The 16,890-nt window shown below is 51.3% G+C and overlaps 6 protein-coding genes across 6 annotated transcripts; 3 read left to right on the forward strand and 3 right to left on the reverse strand.

The window, feature by feature from the left end:
• Positions 1–93: 93 nt before the first annotated feature.
• N7443_006730 (aromatic ring-hydroxylating oxygenase subunit alpha) lies at positions 94–1,432 on the forward strand (the record flags this gene model as incomplete). Its single annotated transcript, XM_056886786.1, has 3 exons — positions 94–899; positions 956–1,181; positions 1,232–1,432. The coding sequence occupies 3 exons, from the start codon at positions 94–96 to the stop codon at positions 1,430–1,432; spliced, it is 1,233 nt and encodes a 410-aa protein (XP_056740435.1).
• A 151-nt stretch (positions 1,433–1,583) lies between these two features.
• N7443_006731 (putative NRPS-like enzyme) lies at positions 1,584–4,879 on the reverse strand (the record flags this gene model as incomplete). Its single annotated transcript, XM_056886787.1, has 4 exons — positions 1,584–1,979; positions 2,035–4,214; positions 4,272–4,539; positions 4,601–4,879. 4 exons carry the CDS (start codon positions 4,877–4,879, stop codon positions 1,584–1,586), a joined length of 3,123 nt encoding a protein of 1,040 aa, XP_056740436.1.
• A 1,273-nt stretch (positions 4,880–6,152) lies between these two features.
• On the forward strand, positions 6,153–7,484 carry N7443_006732 (M20 family metallopeptidase; the record flags this gene model as incomplete). Its single annotated transcript, XM_056886788.1, has 1 exon — positions 6,153–7,484. The coding sequence occupies one exon, from the start codon at positions 6,153–6,155 to the stop codon at positions 7,482–7,484; it is 1,332 nt and encodes a 443-aa protein (XP_056740437.1).
• Positions 7,485–8,687: 1,203 nt separating this feature from the next.
• N7443_006733 (beta-glucosidase) lies at positions 8,688–11,212 on the forward strand (the record flags this gene model as incomplete). Its single annotated transcript, XM_056886789.1, has 2 exons — positions 8,688–8,859; positions 8,928–11,212. 2 exons carry the CDS (start codon positions 8,688–8,690, stop codon positions 11,210–11,212), a joined length of 2,457 nt encoding a protein of 818 aa, XP_056740438.1.
• Positions 11,213–11,444: 232 nt separating this feature from the next.
• On the reverse strand, positions 11,445–13,577 carry N7443_006734 (glycoside hydrolase family 47 protein; the record flags this gene model as incomplete). The annotated part of the gene is made up of 3 exons (XM_056886790.1): positions 11,445–12,391; positions 12,450–13,094; positions 13,151–13,577. 3 exons carry the CDS (start codon positions 13,575–13,577, stop codon positions 11,445–11,447), a joined length of 2,019 nt encoding a protein of 672 aa, XP_056740439.1.
• An 804-nt stretch (positions 13,578–14,381) lies between these two features.
• On the reverse strand, positions 14,382–15,741 carry rpt4 (proteasome regulatory particle base subunit RPT4; the record flags this gene model as incomplete). The annotated part of the gene is made up of 4 exons (XM_056886791.1): positions 14,382–14,502; positions 14,558–15,014; positions 15,074–15,460; positions 15,525–15,741. 4 exons carry the CDS (start codon positions 15,739–15,741, stop codon positions 14,382–14,384), a joined length of 1,182 nt encoding a protein of 393 aa, XP_056740440.1.
• Between the last annotated feature and the right edge of the window lie 1,149 nt (positions 15,742–16,890).

Raw genomic sequence — 16,890 nt, forward strand, 5'->3', positions numbered from 1 at the left:
TATAGATAGCTTGAGAGTATAACCATGACGCCGATCTGGTGGCCCACATGAATCAATACACAAGCCCAAATCAATTGAGCAATCATTTCAAATATGTGGCGATTATTCAGCCGCGCTTCAAACTCTCCCGAAAAGAACCCTCCACGAGGTCTCCCCGCATCATGGTACCGTTCTGAAGCTATCTACCAGCTAGAGCGACGAGCCATTTTCTCTAAGCGCTGGATTCTCCTGACTCATTTTAGCCGCTTCTCCAAATCAGGAGACTACCTTTCCTTCACCGTCGCCAATTTCTCATTCTTCCTTATCCGCGATCGAGATGGTAATCTCAACGGTTTCCACAATATCTGCCGACATCGCGCGTTCCCAGTCGTCCAATCCCGCTCCGGATCCACATCCATCCTCAGCTGCAAATACCACGGCTGGTCATACGGGCTCACAGGCAATCTTGCAAAAGCTCCTCGCTTCGAAACGGTTCCTGACTTCGATAAACCCCAGCATGGTCTATTACCAGTGCATGTCCACGTCGACAAAGCCGGGTTCGTGTGGGTCAATCTCGAAGCAGGTGAGCCTGAGGTGAACTGGGAGGACGAACATGACAAGATCGATGAGAAGCCGAGAATGACGGACTTTGATTTTGCTGGGGAGTTCACATTCGACCATTACTGGGAAATGGATCTGGATGCGAATTGGAAGGGTGTGATTGAGAACTATAATGAATGTTATCACTGTGCGACTTCTCATCCGCTCATTGCAGGCGTCTCGGATTTACCAAAATATCGGGTCGAGCCTAATCAGAGTGGGAGTTATATGGAGCATCACATCTTCAATAAGGAGACGAGCGATGCTCAGTTTCGGAGGGCTATCACTTATTTTTTACCGACTACTTCGATTACGGTTACGTATGTGTGGAGTTCGAGTCTGAGTCGCTGGAGGCTAATAATGCGTTGATCCATAGCGACAAGTTCTTTTACATACAACGTATGATCCCAGTTTCGGCGACGAAGAGCAAAATCGAGAATGAAGTCTTTCGACACAAAGATGCGACGGATGAGGAGTTCGCGGCTATCAATGCCTTCTACAGACAGGTGTTGGATGAGGATAAGGAGCTCTGTGTCGGTGCGCAGGAGAATCTTAATGGTGGAGTATTTGTGAATGGCGAGCTGCATCCGAGCAAGGAGAAGGTATGCACACGTGGGAGCTTGGGGACTTGATCTAGCCTGACACGATACAGGGACCGCTTCACTTCCAAGAGCGAGTAAAACAAATGCTCATGAATCACCGGAAGAAAGAAGAGCAGCAAGGTGGACAAGAGATTTGGCCTGCACGTCCCAAGTTCTCGGAGACGATGACGGATAAGTTACAAGAGGAAGAGAACTTTTGCTCGCAGCTGGAAGCGGCAAGTTGTATGAGCAAGCCTGAGCTTGCATGGTGACGAGCCAGTTGAGAGGTATTGGTTTGATTAGCTTGGCTTGAGCATTCTCATGTGAATTGGTTGAAATTGTAATCTATTTCACAAGGCTCGCAATGCCAGAATCTCCCCAATTACGATATATCCACACGCCATCTATTAGAAAATCCATGTCCTAGAACTGCCACTGCTGAAGCCAATTCGACATTAGCGGCGCGGAGATAGGTCCCAAAGACCTCATAGTCTCACTCGCCTCCTTAGCCTTGCTAACATCCAACGGCACAGCCATTGCGGCGTGGCTCTCATCGACCAGCCCACGGTAGAAGCTGAGCAGCTTTAGGGCAGGCTTCTCAGCTACATCAATACTGCTGGGATTCTGGATGCTCTCGAGCTCAGCAACCCAGGCACTGAAGTCGACGGGCTTCACTTGGTATCTTTCCCGGATGGCTGGAATGAGCGATGACCACTGGGCTGATTTGGAATTGGTGAGGTGGAATACTGCTGTAGGAGTCTCGGATTGATCTCCGTGGCGGGCGTGGACTATCTCCGTCATAATTGATGAGAGATCATTCTGGTTTGACTATTAGTTAACTCAAGAGAAGGTTTGGGGATAGATGACTACTTACCACAGGAACCCAGTCCACGGGCATGGAGCCAAGTTGACTCGGGATCTTTCCCATAGAGATAGATGTGGCAATGATGGTGGGGAGCCACTCGTGGCGGTTCCATTCTCCTTTTGCTGTGGTTGGACCGCCAATCTGACCAACACGGTAGACGGTTGTAGGAACACGAGAGCGCCGTGAAGCTTCCAGGCAGATGCGCTCGGAGACATGCTTTGACTCACCATAGCCCTGGGGAAGCACCACAGAGGATTCTTCCATTGGAAGTTCTGGCACAACGGATCCCATCGTTGGAGTCCAAGAGCCAACGGTACTAATAGAGGAGACGAAGTGGAGATGAGCTCTGAACCGACTATTCAAGCTAAAGTCCACGAAGTGACGTAGGCCGCGAATGTGGGTATCCTCGAATGATTCGACTGAGTGGTTGAAGTCGACTTTCCAAGCATTGTGAATGATTGTGTCAACAGAGTCCAGCATTTCTTGGTACTTGGTCTCGTCGAGGCCAAACCCGGTCTCTCCGAATGAGGCTTGAAGGAACTCAATCTTGTTCACCCAGTCACCGGCCTCAACCTGAAGACCCTTCTCTTCCATGCTCTTCTTCTGGCGGCTTGCGGCATCTGAACGGTTCAAACAGTAAACCTTAGAGATGGAAGGCCTGCTGAGCAAGTCGTTCAGGAGATAGTTGCCAAGGGATCCTGTGGAACCTGTCAAGATGACAGTCGATGGTGAGCTCGGTAGAACAAGAGGCAGGTCACTCCGTGCTTCTGGAAGATCGGCAGTGTACTTTTCCACCAGGCCTCGGATCTTCTCGTCTCGGGGAACACTAGCTTGAGCCTTGCCTTCCACAATGCCACAAATGACACTAGCTAGCTGCTCCACGGTTGGGTTGGCGTAGATTGTCTGAGGAGTGATAGCCCCCGGCTTGACCTGCGGCTGGAGCTTCTGGATGCCTCGCTGCAATGCCTTTGCAACTTGCATTGTCATCAGAGAGTCAAGACCAGCGTTGTAAAGATCCTGGTTGATAGGCACATCAGGTCTCTCTAAGACTCGAGCAATAGTCCGATGGGTATATCCCGTGATGCTGTCTTGATCGAGCGTGTCAGGGAGACAGCCCTGCAAATCATCTTCAATGTCTCTCTCGTAGATGGCGTTGATTTCCTTCTCGTAGTCCCGAACCACGGCACGTCGCTGTGTAGTACCTTTGGGGGTTGTCTTGAATGGCTTGGCCTTGGAGGCGAATCCGATCTTGCTCTTCATCACGCGCCCATGGGCAGCAATAGTTTGATTTGCAGCCTGCACCGCTGGCCATATTTCTTCGATAAAGGAATTTGAGTCCATTTCTGGAGCTTCGGGATGAGGTTCTACCAGCAGAGCAGCCTGGAATCGAGACTGGCCGACGACAACTGCTCTTGACACCAGTGGGTGAGTCTCGATGATCACTTCCATAGTGACCGGGTTGAACTTTTCGCCATTGCTCAAAACAATCACATCATCTTTTCGGCCATAATACTTCCAGAGGTTTGGGTTCGCTGGGTGCTGAGTGTATAAATCATTTGTCCGGTAGATGTCGCGGTCGGGGAATGTGTGGAAGATACCTTGGTACTCGCGAGAATCGGGACGACGGGGGATGACCATTTCGTACAGGTTATCGCCAATATCTTGCATGCTGATTCCATATGCAGGAAGCCATTCAAAGTAGTCCCAGTTGGTGTCATCCTCCGGTAGTAAACTAGGAATCCAGCCGATCTCGCTGGTCCCAATCACTGAGACCACTTTAGTGAATTGGCGGAGTCGGTCTCCTGTTTCACCAGCCAAGGGGGCACCACCGAAGGAGACAAATTTTAGGTCTTTCAGACATTGCAGGCCATCTTCAGAATGGCTCATATCCTCTAGCACGGATGGAGGGAATAGGCCGCCCGTGGGGCGAGTCATCTTCATGAGTTCAACCAGGTGTCCCACGGACAGGGGCTTATCTGGTCCGAAGACAGCCGGCACTTCGTGAAATATAGAGAATGCGAAGGATATGAATCCCATCAGGTGGAAGAACGGTGTTGTGGCTAGGACACGGTCTTGCTGGGTCATATAGAAGAAAGCGGACGGACAACGACCTTCGGGCCATTTTAGATGTGGCTTAGCATCCATCGTCGTGAAGAACCCGTTTGTGAGAGGCACCGGCTTTGGCATTCCTGTGGAAGTCAGCTCATTAGTGAGAGGCCATAGTCTGGTTCATCGATAGCACTTACCGGTCGTGCCTGAGCTGTGAATTATACAGACGATGTCGTCTTCCGCGTCTTGGTAGGATACGGTGAATGGATAATGGCGCAGACCTGTCTCATCTCCAAACAATGTCTTCAAAGGAGGGACTCGGAAGATCTCGAGCCCAGAGCAAAGCCCCTTGATCTCCAGGACACGAGGACTTCGCTCCTCGCTGAAGAAGAATTTTGAACATCCAGTCGCCTTCAGCAGATGAAGCTGCGCCTCGTCGGAGTTTCTTGTCGAAGGTAAAAATGCCTGTCCAAAGGTAGAAGGTTAGCAGAATTCCCTCAAAGAATACCTTTCAAGGCTTCCATACCTGGTAGCCAGTTTTCTGGCACGCTAAGGTGAAAATGATATAGCGCGCGTCGTTGCTGCCCATGTAAGCCAGTGTTTCCTTGCCACTGTCCAGGCCAATGGTTTTTTCGATCCACCAACACACAAAGTTCACAGCACGAGCCAAATCCTTCATGGTCATGTTGAAGAATCCATCGGACAGGTCAGAGCCTCGAGGGACAACTGCAAAGAGTCTTTCCGGGTCATGTTCAGCAGCATGGTCCACGGTCTGCGCAAGCAATCGTTTCTCAAATGAGGCCATTCCGTGTATCTAACGGAATCAAAGTGGGTATAATGCGACGCAAGTATGTTGAAGTAACGGACTAGTTCTTATGGTTTGATAGAATCCAGTCCGGGACCACGAAACCATTATATAGTTCCAAAGAATGGTGGGGCCCATTCATCCAAGGTTCAGGCCATATGATCTAAGTCCAAGATATCAGCATCTTGTTCGTTGATGTGGAACCGGACTCGGACTATTTGCCGATCATTTCTCTTTGGACTCAATATCCACACCTTTGTGCTTAATTCCGGTGTCATAACGGAATCACAAATGGCGGACAGACTTTCCATTACTTCGGAAAGCCCATGCCGTGGCATGCACATCATCAGGTGGGAAATGCAAGGGCTGAAGTTCTTGTTGTGTTTCTGGTAGTAAGTAGCACAGTGCAGGGGGTAAAACCAGGTTACTCGTGTGCCCTCGGCAAGATTTTTGCCGGATCGGTAAGCAGCCCTGGAGGCCGTAGTTCTATTGTGTCAGCATAGTGCTCGCAGAGCTTGCTATGATCGTCTCTGCCCGGACAGGGATTTGCATAATGATCTGGCCCATCTCCACTGGCCTACGGTAGTGGCTTCTTAAATTATCACTCGGCCTTTCAGCCACGTCCGAGCCAGGGCACGAATGACAATGCCCAGCCATGGGTTTGCCTGCGTCACGGCATGGCGTTCTCTTATTTGAAACAAGGCGTGGGGCTGAACCGAAAGTGGTAATATGCACCAGAATTTGTTCATAGCCAGGAACACATTTTGACCCACTATCCGCGCTATATTCTCGCCGAAATCCCGAATGGCCAAGTCAGAACATTCATCCCACATGGTGATATCCATCTATATGCACATCGTATCATATTACCTTATTCAGTAAAGGATATATGCAGATCAGCTGCAGGGTTCGGCTCTATCGGCTCACGAGTACTGCGAGAATGAAATCCGACGGATACGCCTGGAATGTATTCAAGCCAACCACCGTCCGTAATACCTGGAAAAAGCCACACTGAAGCCATCATGCATACCCTCTTCACTTCATACGTACTAAGGCATTTATTTCCTATCCTCCTACATCCTTGAATTGACCCCGTCGACTCCAGCGCCAATGGAAAGCAGAGCACGTGACCGGCTGCGGAGGATCAACACCCGGCGAGCTCAAAGGCGGTCTTCATCTCTGAGCCATCTCGTGAGCCTGCTAGTGTCGAGTTTTTGGTCGTGAAAGTCCAGCTCAAGACGCAAAGATCATCTCATTATCTCATTGGAGCACTATGAAGCTCACCTCGTACCTGGCGGGCGCCACGGCTATCACTGCCGCCTTCGCTTCTCCGCACCCCGCATACGGGCAACAGCAACCCGTCGGCGAATCGCTACCGTTCACTTACGCCGAAGACAAGTCTAAAAATGGGCCATCAAGTGTGGACAATGCGATCAGCAGTGATCCCCTGCTTGCATTCCATAAGGACCTGGTCGAGATTGAGTCGATCTCCGGCAATGAGCACGATGTCGGCGTATTCCTTGCGAAGTACCTCGCATCGAAGGACTTCACCGTGGTGAAGCAAGAAGTATCGCCCGTGAAGAAGGGTAATGAAGACACTGGAGCTTCTAAGCCTCGCTTCAATATTTATGCCTACCCTTCTTCTCTGTCGGAGCAGCCCTCCATCCTCGTCTCAAGCCACATCGATACCGTCCCACCCTTCATTCCATACTCAGTCCACCATGATTCGGAGACCTATGACATCCAGTCTGACTTGGACGACCTCATCGTGGCCGGCCGCGGCACCGTCGATGCCAAGGGTAGTGTTGCCGCCCAAGTCTTCGCCGTACTGGACACACTCAAGAAGAACCCGGATGCGAAGCTCGGTCTGCTCTTCGTGGTCGGCGAGGAAATCGGCGGAGATGGCATGAAGGCCTTCTCCGAGTCGCAGCTGAACTCTGACAGTGCCTACCACACCGTTATCTTCGGTGAGCCGACTGAGGCAAACCTTGTCTCCGGCCACAAGGGTATGTTGGGCTTTGAGGTCCTCTCCCACGGAAAGGCCGCTCACTCCGGATACCCGTGGCTTGGACGTAGCGCTGTGTCTGGTATCCTGCCGGCGCTAATGCGCGTCGATAATCTCGGCAACATCCCAACTAGCGAGGGTGGTCTACCTTTTTCGCCTAAGTACGGATATACCACTCTGAACATCGGTAAGGTTGATGCTGGTGTCGCGACTAATGTCGTCCCCGCTTCTGCTCGGGCCGATGTCGCTGTGCGTCTTGCTGCTGGAACTCCGGACGAGGCCCGCGAGATTATTCGTCGGGCTGTTGAGGATGCCACTCGGGATGTGGATGCCGATGTGGTTGTTGATTTTACAACTCACAATGAGTCTTACGGACCTCAGGACTTAGACACAGATGTTGACGGATTCTCTGTCATTCCTGTCAACTATGGAACTGATGTACCTAACTTGAAGGTCCGTTCTGGCGTGAAGCGCTATCTTTATGGGCCGGGAAGCATCTTTGTTGCCCACGGTGATAACGAGGCTCTCTCTGTGCGCGACCTCCGAGACGCCGTTGAGGGGTTCAAGAAGCTGATTGACGCTGCTCTGGAGAGAGATTGAATCAGAGCCACAGGTGGTTCGGACAGACCTTGTCTAATGACGCGTCTCAGTTGTATATAGCATAGCGTAGACGTTGAAGTCTTTTCCAGGAATAAAGAATCAATCTTGGAGCACTTGAAGTCTCTACATGTCCTTAAAGTGGTGGGACAATTGATACAACCCCCCCGGTGCAACAACAAACCATGATGAGTGAACCTCAATAACGTCACTGCCCGAGAACATTTCAAGGATTTTGCCGTTCTTATAGTGGCTAAGCCCTACTTTGGTAGTATGCCCCCAATCCCTATTCAGGAAATAGACAAGACAATTGATGGCACTATTTCCATATGGAAGACGATCAATGCCAGGTCAGGCCAATGACGCCGCAAAGCTTGCATATTAAATCAAGCCTCTTAGGGTCGGAGAAATTTCGCTGGCTTTGGGGCGGGATGTATAGGTACCAAGTGGGCTGGCTCTTAGCCTGAACGGGCAGGTATAAACACCGTAAGCCCTGGTCAACTCCAATCACTATGGAGCGGTCACTGCCGGAATTCCTTTTTTGGTGATTAAAGGTGGAGAATCGTCGGGATGCCGTCAACCCCGCAAGTCCCGTGCGTAATAACTTTGCCGAACAAATGGTGACATGAATGCCGTGCCCGAATATGACGATGGGCGCGTGTGGGGAAACTTGGGGTTTTAGCCGAAGTTGAGCCGGAGTGCAACCCCCAAACTTTCTCCAGGTTCCTTACGTCACTTCAATTGATGCTAGGAACTCTGGGAATGTTGGAACCTCTGAAGTCTCTCATATACCCCAGAACCTGGGATTCCCCGGGTTTGTATCCTTGACATAGATATCTGGTATTTATGCAGGGGAAAGCGAGGAACTCAGCATGCCGACTCCTACCGTGGGAGGTTACGGGCTGCACACCCGTTCACCTTCACCACTTGTGGAAGCCAAGGCGTCACTCATCGGCGACTTTCCGTTGAGCAGGTTGGATCACCAGAGACCATAGCTTCCCCACTTCGAGGGCTACTCTCGATGCGAGTCTCCAACCCCCACGAGTGGATCCCTTGAGTTCTCTGGGGTGTTTTCGGAGTCTGCCCGGGGTGGGATATTCAGGAAATCCTCTGATTTAAAAATATTTAAGGAAATCCGTGCCCTGGATCTTCATATCGAGTATTGGATTTGCATAATTGAATCAAATCAGCCTCCAGATCTTCGCCATGTGGTCACAGACTCTGCTTGGAGCTTGCCTGCTTCTTGCGGCGCCCTCAGTGGCAGCCGATACTTGCCAGGCGCCCATTAACCACCCGGGAGAGCCTTTCAGCAATGTTCAAGCGCTGAATACTACCATCCTGAGCACCTATGGCCACTCTCCGGCTGTTCTACCTTCGCGTGAGTAGCCCTTCTTTCTTACTATACTCTTCTTTTCTATACTAGGGTCTTCAATTAACATATAATAGCAAACATGACCGGCAACGGTGGCTGGGAAACCGCCATGAAGAAGGCCAAGCGATTCGTGAACAAGCTCACGCTCGAAGAGAAGTCCTGGATGGCAACAGGTCAACCCGGACCTTGTGTTGGCAATGTCCTCCCCATTCCACGTCTCAACTTCACGGGTCTTTGCCTTCAGAATGGACCTCAATGTGTGCAGCAAGGAGACTATTCGAGTGTCTTCGTTAGCAGTGTTTCAGCCGCTGCCAGCTGGGATCGCCAGCTGCTGTACGATAGAGCTCGCGGATTGGCAGAAGAGCACAAGGCAAAGGGCTCCCATGTTATCCTGGGTCCCATTGGAGGACCTCTGGGCCGCAGCCCCTATGATGGTCGAACCTGGGAGGGCTTTGCTGCCGACCCTTACCTGACTGGTGTCTGCATGGAGGAAACCATCAATGGCATGCAAGATGCCGGTGTTCAGGCGAATGCGAAGCACTTCATTGCCAATGAGCAAGAGACTCAACGCAACCCTACATACGCCCCTGATGCCAACGAGACTACCTATATCCAGGACTCTGTTTCTGCGAATATTAATGACCGTACTCTGCACGAGATCTATATGTGGCCATTCGCAAATGCTGTCCGTGCTAAGGTTGCCAGTGCTATGTGCTCATACAACCGTGTGAACGGATCCCACTCGTGCCAGAACTCATACCTCCTCAACCACCTTCTCAAGGGTGAGCTTGGCTTCCAGGGCTATGTCATGTCGGACTGGGGTGCTACCCACAGCGGCGTGGCTTCTGTTGAGAGTGGTATGGATATGACCATGCCTGGAGGATTCACCCTCTACGGCGAGCTTTGGACAGAGGGTTCTTACTTGGGCAAGAACCTCACTCAGGCTGTGCAAAACGGCACTGTTGAAATGTCTCGTCTGGATGACATGGTCGTGCGCATTATGACTCCTTACTTCTTGCTTGGTCAGGATAAGAACTACCCTAGCGTTGACGCTTTGGTTGGCCCGCTCAACGTTGACTCACCTCCTGATACTTGGCTCTACGACTGGAAGTTCACGGGTGAATCTAACCGTGATGTTCGGGCTAACCACAGTGCCATGATCCGTCAGCACGGTGCTGCCTCCACAGTCTTGCTTAAGAATGAGCGAAACGCATTGCCTCTCCGCAAGCCTCGCAACATTATCATTGCGGGTAACGACGCCGGTCCTCTAACTCAAGGCCCCGATCTCCAAGGTGACTTCGAGTATGGTGTCCTCGCGGGCTCTGCTAGCTCCGGCTCCTGCAGATTCTCCTACCTATCCACACCCCTCGATGCGATCAACTCCCGCGCTCGCAAGGATGGCTCCCTGGTCCAATCCTTCCTGAACAATACCCTCCTCACCACAGCCGACCTTACCTCTCCTCTCTGGATCCCCCAGCAGCCCGACGTCTGCCTCGTCTTCCTCAAGTCCTACTCCGCCGAGGGTGAAGACCGCACTTCTCTGGAACTAGACTGGAATGGGAACGCCGTGGTCGAGGCCGTCGCCAACAACTGCAATAACACAGTCGTCATCACTAATTCTGGCGGTGTCAATGTCATGCCTTTTGCTGATCACCCCAATGTCACCGCTATCCTGGCCCAGCACTACGCCGGCGAGGAAACCGGTAATGCCATCGCTGACGTCCTTTATGGCGACGCCAACCCCTCAGCCAAGTTGCCGTATGTCATTGCGTATAACGAGTCTGACTACAACGCACCCGTCACCACAGCCGTGCGGACCAACGGCACATACGACTGGCAGAGCTGGTTCGACGAGGAACTCGAGGTTGGATACCGCTACTTCGACGCACAGAACATCTCCGTTCGTTATGAGTTCGGCTTTGGCTTGAGTTACACTACTTTCGGCCTGAAGGATCTCAAGGCTAAATCCTCCGCTCTGTCGAACCTTACTGCTCTTCCTGCCAAGCGACCAACCCAGCCTGGTGGTAACCCTGCTCTTTGGGAGGCGGTTTATACTCTAGAAGCGGAGGTTTCCAACACTGGAGACGTGAGCGGATTCGCCGTTCCACAGTTGTATGTTGAGTTCCCCGATTCGACTCCGGCCGGTACCCCGCCTAGCCAGCTTCGTGGATTCGATAAGGTCTGGCTGAAGGCGGGTCAGAAAAAGACTATTTCTTTCGATCTGATGCGACGTGACGTTAGTTACTGGGATGTCGTTGCCCAGGACTGGCGGATTCCCGCTGGATCCTTCACCTTCAAGGCTGGGTTCAGTAGCCGTGATTTCCACGCGACTAAGGATGCGACATTGATCAAGGCATGATTTTTATAATCACTTCGAGCTAGAACTTTAGATAAAAATGCCGAGGACGATGGCCAAGCCAATGTTCTTTTACGAGAGAAATGTTATACAATTACTATTTGCATACTACCGTAGCCTAGATAACCTATAGACTCGCCCGCTCACACTACTTTTGAACAGAACTTAAATTTAAATATCTCATAAAGTATAGAACATATAAGATCAAATTCAACGCCAATGATACAAGAAACCCTTAACTCGTATGCGCCGGCTTCCGCTCCCACCCCGTCTTTAAATCACCAGTGGGCTTAAACCTCGGTAGCGGATGCGCCTCAGTATTAAACACGTGATCTTCCAGGGAGATGAAATCCCGATCCGAGAACAGCAAGTAGAAGTACTTAAGCGTCTCAGCCATCCAGAAACTCTCCATATTATCGCGCTTCTTAGCAGGGATGGTAAGTGCGTCATCGAGGGACGTGAAGCCCTTGATGCGGCTGATTGTGCCGACGTCGCCGGGTGAGAGCTTCGATTGTTTTTCTTCGACGACGGATGTGTGCTGGACGAAGGACTTGAACATCTCCCAGCCCCATTCACGATACATTTCGTCGCCAGTGATGCGGTACATGTAGAAGATGGATTCGATGGTTTCCGGGCGAAGGAGATTGTGGCGGTCCATTCGGTGGATTTCGATGTCTTTGCGCCATGGTTCTAGTCCGTCGTCTTGAGTGGTCAAGGGGAGAGAGATGCTTGGGAGTTCCTTGGGCTTTGAGCTGAGGGAAGGGATGGGGTACTTGTCTGCCATCATCACTGGTGGGCTGTCGAGAATGAAATGAGAGATCTCGCCGGCAAGTCCCGTCGGGTTCGTTTTGTAGGTTGCCCAGCAGGTCTTCATTAGCTCCTTGGAGATGAGAATCTCTTCTTCGCGTTGCTGGGACCACTTGGAAGATTCCCTGGCTTCGGACAGGGACTTGCCTCCGGTAGCACCGAGCGCAATTGTGCCAGGCATGAAGCAGACTAGGTGGTCCATCTTTGGTGAAAGAGAGCCTTCCAAGCCCGAAGGACGCTCGCCTAAAACCAGTAGTTGTGCGTTCTTGGAGAAAGCAAGGAGATGTTTGCGAATTCCCTTCAAAGACTCATCCCACATCTCCTTGTAGATATGCTCTTGTTCGGATGTCTGCAAATACTGTTTGATCAGGTATTCTAATATAACGGGTCAGTTTGAAGCTATTTAACAAAGGGTTGCTGATAAAAAACTCACCGTAGTAGGAATCACCCCGGCTACCGAGGCGAATATTATTACCATGGAAAACCCCTTCCTGGGGATTAATGTAGATGGGCACAAGACCATCCTCGGGTCTCTGGCCATCGGCAACCTCCATCACCTTCTCAACAACATTCCAATACTCAGGCTCGCCGGTTAGCTTAGCCAAGTACTTGAATTCGAGCTGTAGTGAGGTTGCCTCTGCCGTAGACGAGGCACCGCCGTCGCTGTGTGATTGTAGACCCTCGGACTTGTTCAAGTTCACACTCGCATATGGAATACCGGTGGGCGATTCAAAGGCTCCAAGCAGGCGATCCGCGAGATCAGTGGCCTTTTCAATGTACAAGTCCTCTCCAGCTTCCCCAACATCATCATCCGTGAGGGGAGCGAGGGTGGGGTACTTGGTGGAGAGATAGTTCGCAGAGAGCAGGCCTCCCAGCATACGAATAGTGGTCTCAAACGTGCTCACATCATGATCCTGGTTGTACTGCAGCGAAGTCGAGATCCATTGGCGCGCATGTCGAACTTGCGACGTGAGGTTCATGAGAATCATAGTGTCCAGGGAGTCAACGATGATCCAGCCCATGCCTCCCTTTACCATGTTCCTGTTGCCACCAGACACAGGGTGATACTCGTCGTAACCTGGTGTGATTTATCGTTAACGTTGTTCCCAAGTGTGCCCGTGAATATCGACTTACCCCACGCTTCCTTTTCATATCCCTCCCAACTGACAATGAACGCATCTCGGACTTTCTCCCGGCGTGCATCCCAATCCGCGGGTCCCTTTGCAGGCGCACTCTCTAAGCTCTGTGCCAATTTCCAGAGTTCAAGGCCCCTATCCGACGAATCTGCGCCTTTCCACGCTGGTAGACCCGGGCTATAATAGAAATACCATAATAGTATCAAGGTAAAGATACCCAGTATACCCAGTGGTTTTCTCCATCGCCGAGGTGCCGTGCGTCGCGGTGCGAACGGTTTGTCTTTGTACATGGGGAGGGTACGATCCTTATCAAAGAAGCCACCCATCGATGGTGCAGAGAGACCGAGCCCTGCAATTCCTTTGCGAAAGTCTTGATTTTGGGCGGGACGCCAGGAGGTAGTGGACTGCGATGCCTGGAAAGACATGGTTATCCTTGTTTAACCCCCGCTTGCTCCGTCTCCGAGTATATGCAGATGGTGCAACTTCCTAAGACAGGAGCATGGGAGCACGTCTCGGGTCGGTTTAAGCCGGTCGTTTTAGAGCTTCTTATTGCACACCGGAACGTGGTGACGAATTCGCGTGGTTCTCGCTGGCGCTGGTCTATAGACGGGTGCAACAGTCAGCCGAGGTTCACTTTCTGTCCTTTCAGGAGTACTTGGGTTGTTCGACTACTAAAACAAGGTTGCTTACTTTGGTCGATAATGCCAGATAGCTTTGTCGTCAACTCTTCCTGGTCGTGAAAGTAAGAGACCAATCCGAAACGTGACACCGTGTGCTCAAGTTGACGAGATCTTCGGTTGCGCGACTGGGCAAAATAGGGGTCCAAAATCACGTAACTGTGCACCGGAGGATTTTAGAGCATTAGAAAACAGCGCTCGAAAGAAATATGTGCATCTAGACAGAAAAAATGGAACTGGGGGCGCGTCAGGGCCAGGGACAGCTCCGCGGACGGGGGGAGTGGAGAACCGATAACTGAGGCCCGCCGAACCAGGTCACATGTTGATAGAGCCCACGGAGATCATGCATCCCATGGAATACGTGCCTTGGTGTAGTGTAGTCTAGATGGATGCAGACGTGATTGAAGTATAATTTTTAAGACTAAGAAATTGGAGTACGATGCAAGGTGCCCCGCTGACAGTCTCCACGATTCGACAGGTGACATAGAATTCTGTAATGCGATTCTCTAATAGCATGAATTGCCCGGTTTGACTACCTAGGCGTAGATACAATTACAGCTTCTGGTACTCCAACTTACCCTCCAGCTTCTTCGCCTCCGCCACCTTTCGCACGGCCTTGTTGAAGTCGTCCTGGTTGACGGCATCGCGGTAATCCTTGATGGCGAACAGGCCACTGTTTGAATGTTAGCGAATTTCAATGATAATGTGGAGGCTTGGGGAGGACTCACGCTTCGGTAACAACGTTACGCAGATCAGCACCGTTGAGACCATCACTCATCTTCACCACACTCTCAAAGTCGATGTCTCCGTCAATTTGCACCGTGCTCGTGTGAATCTTCAGAATTTCCAAACGGCCCACCTCGTTGGGCAGAGCAATCTCAATCTTCCGGTCCAGACGACCAGCACGCAGCAAGGCGGGATCCAGAGTATCAGGTCGGTTGGTTGCCATGATGATCTTGGTCTTGCCCAGATAGTCGAATCCATCCAGCTGGTTCAGCAACTCCATCAGTGTTCGCTGAATTTCACGATCGGCAGATGTACCCTCTGAGAATCGTCGACCACCGATAGCATCAATCTCGTCCATGAAGATGATACAGGGCTCATGCTCCTTGGCGTAGCCGAACATCTCTCGAATTAGTCGGGCGGATTCACCGATGTATTTGTCGACGATGGCGGAGGAAACCACTAGTTGAAAGCCAATTTTAGAAGACGCAAATTAATCCAGGGAGGAATTCGGGACATACCCTTCAAGAAGTTGGTCTCCAACGAGCTAGCCACTGCTCGTGCGAGCAGCGTCTTACCCGTACCCGGAGGACCGTAGAGCAGGACACCCTTCGGCGGCTTGATTCCCACACGCAGGAAGAGCTCTGGGTTCTTCAATGGTAGTTCAATGACCTCACGCAGCTCTCTGATCTGCTCATTCAAACCGCCGATACCAGCAAAGTTGATCTGGTCCGGATCCTCCAAAGACATGTTGTAGACCATGGGATCGACCTCGCGAGGCAGCATGCGCATGATTGTGAGTGTTGTCATATCCAGAGCCACACGTGTGCCCTGTTTCATCTTGGTCTTGTCGACCTTCGAACGGCAGCCGACAACGTATCGCGGTCCTGATGATGCCTTGACGATGACTGTAACCAGTTAGCTTCTGACTTCATGCACTCAAATATCTCAGAATGCTTATGACGGGCTTACATCGCTCCTCATCCAGCTGTTTCAACACCTCGCCGATGATCTGACCAACACTTTGAAGTGCCTTGATGTTCTCTTCGGAGACATCGAACTCTCGTTGCAGATCCTTGATACCCATGCGCAGGGTCTTCAGTTTGGCCTCCCATTCTCGAAGCTCGAGTAAGCTCTTTTTATAATCATCGAGCGCCTGATCCCGCTCGGGGTCGCCGGCGCCGTTCATGATGGACGGCGAACGAGATTCGTAGGAACGGGTCGAAGAGGTTAAGAAGTTGAAGCGAGAGTCGATCGTAGAGCGGGTTGAGTCGATATCCCAAGGGATAGACAGTGAGATGAGCAAAGATGATAGAAGGGACAATCGACGCAATCTGGGGAGCTTCCAGCAACGCCCATCGAGGAGCTTCCACAAAGGTCACATGATGGCGCGTCAGATCATGTGACCAAACAGTGTAATCACATTGATGCCTTAGTTATTGCCTTGGCTACTTGATGCCTGGGTGCCTAGTTGCCTGTTTGCCCAGGCAGCTAGCCTATCGAATTTCCACCCAGATAAACAGCAACATTGGGATACCGGTTTCCTATCACATCGCTCTGCAGAGGCATATACAGCCTTTCTTTCTCTTAAGACAGACAAGTCTTTGTAGCCCACTGGCGTGGATACTTAGGCGGTTCCTCCAGATGTTCCTGGGCCAGAGGATGTATAGGAAAGCGGGAATATATTTTTCTATACCAATTACTTTATTTTCATGGCATCTCAGTTCAAGTCTCTACATCTTCAAGAAAGCCGGTAGATAGGGGTGGTTGGCGAAGGACCTGGACGGCTTCCAGGCCTGGCGGTGTCTCGTCCATATTCGGTACGAAAGCTCGGTCGCTTCGTCATCCCTGAAAACCCAATGCAACCAGAATGCGACGTAGGATGCGGACTCGACCACTGGTTCACATTCCCCGGATTGACTACTTGATTGGAGCGCATCGAGAGAAAGACTTTTCCCCTTGAGTCTACGAAGCTGGAGTCTTGACTCCCCGGTAGAGCTATATAGATACCGGAGGGGTAGATAGGATCATATGAGCCGAAAATAGGCACAGACCCGGGCTCACGGGTATCTCAGGATGATAACATCATAGTCCAGCAAGGTTCTCCCGAGGGACGGGAGATCTCGCAGGTGAAGGCCGCCGCAGACGGTCGGGATCAACCAGAAGGCGCTGGAGAAGACCGTGGAGCCCCACCATCTTGGAAAGAATCGGAGCAAGCTCTCTGACCTTTCCCGGGGTTCAATGCCAGTTAGAATATTTAAAGAATCGGGCATTTCCGCGTAGCTAGCTCCTTGATACTTTCCTACTTGTTTACTTTCCCCTTTCCAAAGTAACTAGG

Source organism: Penicillium atrosanguineum (genome assembly GCF_028827265.1).
Source record: "Penicillium atrosanguineum strain IBT 20685 chromosome Unknown utg000005l_segment0_segment0, whole genome shotgun sequence".
In the NCBI taxonomy this organism is placed as follows: domain Eukaryota; kingdom Fungi; phylum Ascomycota; class Eurotiomycetes; order Eurotiales; family Aspergillaceae; genus Penicillium; species Penicillium atrosanguineum.